The sequence below is a fragment of the Danio rerio genome, chromosome 9, assembly GCF_052040795.2.
Source record: "Danio rerio strain M-AB ecotype USA chromosome 9, GRCz13ab, whole genome shotgun sequence".
Classification (NCBI taxonomy): domain Eukaryota; kingdom Metazoa; phylum Chordata; class Actinopteri; order Cypriniformes; family Danionidae; genus Danio; species Danio rerio.
Genome location: NC_141029.1, coordinates 50,802,675 through 50,809,485, shown reverse-complemented (window position 1 = coordinate 50,809,485; position 6,811 = coordinate 50,802,675). Strand labels below are relative to the sequence as shown.

Sequence of the window (6,811 nt, the reverse complement as noted above, 5' to 3'; positions counted from 1 at the left end):
ACACAAGCGCGCCGTCTCATCTACAAAATAGCGGCACGAAAAGATTGTGGTTAAACTATCAAAAGAAGACCAAATACGGTTAATTTAGCATTCTGAAGTGTGGATTTATATGAGTATTTAATGATTATGTAGATGATATGTGGTTGTTTATTTCTCCTCATTTTGTAGTAATGCTACGCCATCTGGTGTTTGAGCAGCATTACGTAACGTTAACATATGTTTCCTGAGGGACATTCATATATTAGTAAAACACAAATCGGAGACATGAAGAAACCTTAAAAAAAAAGTTGATTAACGTTAATGTCTTTAATATTTACCTTACATTTAAGGTAAACCTTTCCTTACATTTACATTGACTACAACTGTTGTCTTTGATAACCTAAAATACAACAAATATGCAGTTTTGAATTTATGGCTAAGACAAAATATAAAATACGATTCTAAATAAAATATTAAAATATAAACCACCATTATTGGATTGTTTTCTTCTAATGTTATTCTTTGATGCGATATGTTAATACAGTCATAGCCTTATTATGCAGCCCTTTACTGTTTGCTGTCATGTGGTCTTTCTGCTACAAACTCTCATCTAAAATGTATTAAGCATTTAGTTAAACCAGTTTTAAAAGCATTTTTTGACTTTTCTTTTTAACCAAATACATTTTGTCTCAAAAATTGCCTTATTGGCAGCTTTGTGACTATATAGCACTGTAAAAACGCTGAGTTCCACAAATCCTTCTTGATGTCCCAACACAAATCGATTAAGTTGACCTAATCTTTTTACAAATTTAAGTGGATTGAACATAAAACAGTTAAGTTGTATCCCTAATTAAACTTAAAGGTGCTGTATGTAAGTTTTTTGACTCTTCTAAAGCATAAAATACCATAATATGTTTGCAGATAATTAAGAAATAGTGAACATTCTTGTTTATCTGAAAATCAACGCTGGAGTCAGATATTCTGCTTTTAAAATCTGTTTTCCGTGTCAGAACGGCTGTCTTTGTAGTGGAAATTTACCCACCCACTGCTAGTTTAGCCAATTATATTTGAGCACCCGGGTTACGTTGCTGGAAAACAGCGTATTTCATTCATTCCTTCAGTTAGAAAGGCTCTCAAAGTAGGCATCCATGACCGAAATGTGAACTCTGGTGGACAGTAGCAAACTCCGAAATGAGACGCAGATTCAGAGTTCCACATGAGGTTATTAATTAGCAAATAATATAAATATTACCAACGTAAACATTAGGTGAGCAGGTTACATTGTAGCCTAACCCCGTGTCCTAACAACACATTACGTGACAAGATTTGCAGTGATAAGCAATTTGCAAATATGACAGAAATTTTAATACAGCTATTCAGAAGCACAGAATATGCAATCACTCATGAAATGGTAAGGTTTATATTCTACTTAATACATATTAACCCAGTTTAACATTATTAAATGTACATACTGAATCACTGATATGTGTTTAGTGTAAAGTTCAATCTCAAACTGTTTATTTCATTTTCCAGATCTAAGGTGAAATATCTGCTGCTGCTTTCAGTAGTTGGCAATAAAGGTCATGTAAAATGGCCTTCAAACTCACATTATTAGCATTTAACACCGACATAAACAAATGAGGTGTGCTATTCTGTTGTTCAGCTGCAAGAAATAGAAGCCGTTTCTAATATATCAATTCGAGGTGTTGGTTAGGACAAAACTCCTTTTAATATAGAAAATATTCCTTCAATTGCATGCTGTTGCTTTTATATAGAACACGGTTTAAATCACTCACTCTTGTCCTCAATCTGGCAACCTGCGGTTGTGTTTGTTTTGATCAAGGATTGCAATACTTAGTTCAACCACTGGATGTCAGACTTATATACTACACCTTTAAGAATTGTGTTGTTTCAACTCATTTTAAATAAGTAGTTTAAACAAGCAGCAAAAGTCTTTTTTTTTATGAGTATTGCTCAGAGTCAGGGTTAATTAATCCTAAAATAAAATACATTTATATGATAAAATGTAGATTTTCTAATTTTCTTTTAGTGTACATTGAAGTAACTAAATATAACTAAACTTAAATAAAAATGATCATGAAATGTACACTTAAAAATCTAAATAAAACTATGACAAAAAAAAAACCAAATTGACAAAATAAAATTAATTTTCTTTATTTTAAAAATATTTTTCAAAAACAAATCCGTTTATAGGCTCTTACAACTTATAAAATGTCAGTGTAAGTTTTTTTTTCACAGCTACACAATATGTTATACAGTACAAATTTTATACAATACAAAAGTTTTTACAATATCTCATAACTCTGACTTTGCCACCTGCAATTCTGAGCTTGCATCTTAATTCTGACTTTATTTCTAAGAGTTTGCGAGTTTACAGGCTATCGCGTTTCTGTGGAGAAAAAGTCTAAACTGCGAGATTTAAATGTATAATTCTGAGGAAAATAATTAGTTAGTTTTTCTTGCAATAAGCTCACACGCCTGACGAGAACAAAACCTGAACAGTCTGAAGAGCCAATATCAAATATACAGTATGTGCATTACAAAAGCTAGTAGGTGATCAGTGTTACTCTTACTTCATATAATTTAATTCACAAATCTTTTTTTATGCTTCATAATTTCAGCTAATTTTATGAGCATTCAAAATCAATATGTGCAATATGATCATCAAACCATTTGCAAAGCAACACACACACACACACACACACACACACACACACACACACACACACACACACACACACACACACACACACACACACACACACACACACACACACACACACACACACACACACACAAAGAGCAAACACATAGCACAGCAATGACTGAGCACAAACATATCAGTGTGTTGATATGCTTTCAAAAATAATGTGCAAAACAATTGTCAAACCATTTGCAAAGTGACAAGCACACGCACACACACTCACACGCAAACACACAATAATAGCAAACACATGGCACAGCGATGATGACTTAGCACAAACATATCAGTGATTAAGGACATGTTATCAGTGTCATACTATTGCTGCTATAGTTCAAGGCCATCATATCTGCAGCTACTAAGTAGAAAACTGTAGAAGAAGTCAAATCTCCATTACCCTTCAGTCATTTGCTTCATTTCTTTAGGTATAAATTAAACACACACAGTGAAGGATACTGCCAAGGCAAAATAAAAGTCCACTTATCAATAAATACACATAAAAGCACACCCTTTTAACCATTCCTGTGTTATCTCTACATCATCACAGCATCCCGACTCGATCAGATTATCCAGCATTGGCTCTATAAATGGCGTGAGTTTGAGGCGGGACGATCTGCTTATCTGAATGTTAACTAATAGGAGCCCCTGTGGTAACCAGTTTATAATATGCGGCTTTCTTGGCCATGAGCTCGTCGTGTGTGCCTTTCTCGATGACCTCGCCCTGTGACATCACTGCGATGATGTCGGCACTCTGGATGGTGGAGAGTCTGTGAGCGATGACGATACACGTGCGTCCCTGACGGGCCTCGTCCAGCGCTGCCTGAACCGTCTGAGGAGAGAACAGCAGACAGACAAATTTAGCTGAGGTCAAAATGATTCGCCCTCCTGTGAATTTATTTTTCAATTCAATTCAATTCAATTCAATTCAATTCAATTCAGCTTTATTTGTATAGCGCTTTTACAATGTAGATTGTGTCAAAGCAGCTTCACGTACATGGTCATAGTAACTGGAAGTAACTGGAAGTATTCAAATATCTCGCAAATGATGTTTAACAGAGCAATTTTCACAGTATTTCTTATAGGGATTGATCTGCCGGTGATAGGTATCGGCCAATAATCACATTTCATGACTCGATCGGTACTCGCTAATCTCGGCGATCTCATGACCCGATTGTTTGCTTATGAGTTTACTAGCAGAGGTACGGCGGCCGGGAAGTGCAAAACAACATTACAAAGTGTGAAACACTTTTACGAAACTCGAGACAAATTTACATTTTGAAAAACATTTTTACTCATCAAAAGACACAATTTTATAGGAAAAACAATTTTACCAAGGACGAAACAAATTTACATTTTAGAAAAAAAAATAACAAGATGCAAAACACTTTTACCAGTCCAGAAACAAATGTACAATAACAGATTCTTTACGGAAAGAGAATGTACCACACAATGGAACTGACGCTGAGAAAAATGTTGTTGCCGTTGGTGGTGAGTGTGGTAAATTCGTGTTGTAGAGTGCAGTGCATCTGGAAAGTATTCATAGCACTTGACTTTTTCCACATTTTTTATGTTACAGTCTTATTCCAAAATGGATCAAATCCATTTATTTCCTCAACATCCTCCACACAAATAATGACAATGGGAAAAAAGAGTTTTTGAAAATGTTGCAAATTTATTAAAAATAAAAAACCCTGAGGAAAAAAAATAAAATAAAAAAATCGCATGTACAGAAGTATTGACAGCCTTTGCCGTAAAGCTCTAAATTGAGCTCAGGTACATTCTGTTTCTATTGATCATTCTTGAGATGTTTCAGCAGCTTAATTGGAGTTCCCCTGTGGTATACTCAGTTAATTGGATATGACTTGAAAAGGAGTACACCTGTCTATATAAGGGCCCAGGGTTGACAGTGTATGTCAAAGCACAAACCAAGCATGAAGACAAAGGAATTGTCTGTAGACCTCTGAGACAGGATTGTCATGAGCACAAGGCTGGTGAAAGGTTATAGAAAATTTTCTGCTGCTCTGAAAGTTCCAATGAGCACAGTGGCCCCCATCATTCGCAAGTGGAAGATGTTTGGAACTACCAGGACTTTTCCAAGAGCTGGCCGGTCATTTAACTGAGTGATTATGGGAGAAAAGCCTTAATCAGGGAGGTATTCAATAACCTGATAATCACTCTTTCTGATCAGTTTCAATCTTCTGTGGAGAGAGGAGAAGCTTACAGTAGGACAACCATCTGTGCAGAAATCCACCAATCAGGCCTGTATGGTAGAGTGGCCAAACAGAAGCCAATCTGCATCTGAAGGACTCTCGGACCATAAGAAACAAAATTCTCTGGTCTGATGAGACTAAAATTAAACTCTTTTGAGTGAATGCCAGGCATTACGTTTAGAGAAAACCAGGCACCACTCATCACCAGGCTAAAACCATCCCTACAGTGAAGCATGGTGGTGGCAGCATCATGCTGTGGGGATGTTTTTCAGCAGCAGGAAAGATGAATGCAGCAATGTACAGAGACATCCTGAATGAAAACCTGCTTCAGAGTGCTCTTGACCTCAGACTGGGGCGACGGGTCATCTTCCAGCAGGACAATGACCCAAAGCACACCTCCAAAATATCAATGAAGTGGCTTCATAACAACTTGGTGAATGTCATTGAGTGGCCCAGCCAGAGCCCAGACCTAAATCCCATTGAACATCTCTGGAGACATCTGAAAATGGCTGTACACCGTCGCTTCCCGTCCAACCTGATAGAGCTTGAGAGGTCCTGCAAAGAGGAATGGGCAAAAATTCCCAAAGACAGGTGTACCAAGCTTGTGGCATCATATTCAACAAGACTTGAGGCTATAATTGCTGCCAAAGGTGCATCAACAAAGTATTGAGCAAAGGCTGTGAATACTTCTGTACATGTGATTTTTTTTATAGAGTTTTTATTTTTAATAAATTTGCAACAATTTCAAAAACTCTTTGTTCACATTGTCTTTATGGGGTATTGCGAGTAGAATGTTGAGGAAATAAATTAATTTTAATCCATTTTGGAATAAGGCTGTAACAAAAAAAAAGTGGAACAAGTGAAGCGCTATTAATACTTTCAGGCTGCACTGTAAATCTTCTAAATGCAAATTTGGTCACTGTTTTGGAGAACACTAGACTATAATGATACAAACTTACTGATACTAATTCATTCATTAATTTTTTTCGGCTTAGCCCCTTTATTAATCCCTGGTCGCCACAATGGAACGAACCGCCAACTTATCCAGCATATTTTTACACAGCGGATGCCCTTCAAGCCGCAACCCATCTCTGGGAAACATCCAGTGTGAATATACTCATTCACTTCGAACAATTTAGCCTACCCAATTCACCTGTACCACATGTCATTGGACTGTGGGGGAAACCAGAGCACCCGGAGGAAAAACTGTGCCACTTACTGATACTAATATCTAAAAAAAATATATTTTAATTTCACAGGACTTAAGCCTTTATAGGACAATCATTGAAAAAGACCCTGATGTGTTACTGGGGTTGATTATTAAAAAATTAATAAAAATGTCAGAATTATGGGATGGTAATTCCGAGTTTATACCAAGCAATTGTGATGACATTCTGAGAAGACAAGTCTGAATTTGAAAAAGTACAATTAAAATTGTGAGAAAGAAAATAAGATCAGATCAAAAATTTTTATTTACTTTTTTCAACTTGTATACAATTTTGCATTTGACACTCCTACAATTGCAAATGAAACAAGATCACCTGTCCTTTAGAACCCAAAAGAAGGTTTGCACGTGCACAAGCTATGGATCTGGTCTCATGTTTGCAGGAAGTTAAACTCTGGATTATAAACACATTTGCATTCACCCTGGATATTGTTTTACCTTTTCGCTTTCAGTATCGAGTGCAGACGTGGCCTCATCCAGCAGCAGGATTTTGGGGTTTCTGACGATGGCTCGGGCAATCGCTATTCGCTGTTTCTGTCCACGAGACAGCTGAGAGCCCTGAGCACCAACCTGAGTCTCGTATTTCTGGAAAACACAGAGTTAAGCAGTGATTCGACAACTCAACCATACTCAATTCTGAAAAGCGGGAAGTTATCATTATGGTGGCTTGAGAAA

General features: G+C 36.7%; 1 protein-coding gene across 6 annotated transcripts in view; it reads right to left on the bottom strand.

The window, feature by feature from the left end:
- Positions 1-2,138: 2,138 nt before the first annotated feature.
- The window catches only part of abcb11a (ATP binding cassette subfamily B member 11a), a 67,370-nt gene continuing 62,697 nt past the window's right edge, over positions 2,139-6,811 (bottom strand). For 4 of the 6 annotated variants that reach the window (XM_087268453.1, XM_087268452.1, XM_087268454.1 and 1 more), the window contains 2 exons: positions 6,575-6,721; positions 2,139-3,530 (listed from right to left, as the gene is read on the bottom strand). In XM_087268453.1, the coding sequence (XP_087124579.1) occupies positions 3,330-3,530; positions 6,575-6,721 (348 nt within the window). In that variant the 3' untranslated portion in view covers positions 2,139-3,329. The remainder of the gene's footprint in view (positions 3,531-6,574; positions 6,722-6,811) is intronic. The other 2 variants (XR_015499914.1, XR_015499915.1) reach the window with 1 other exon arrangement.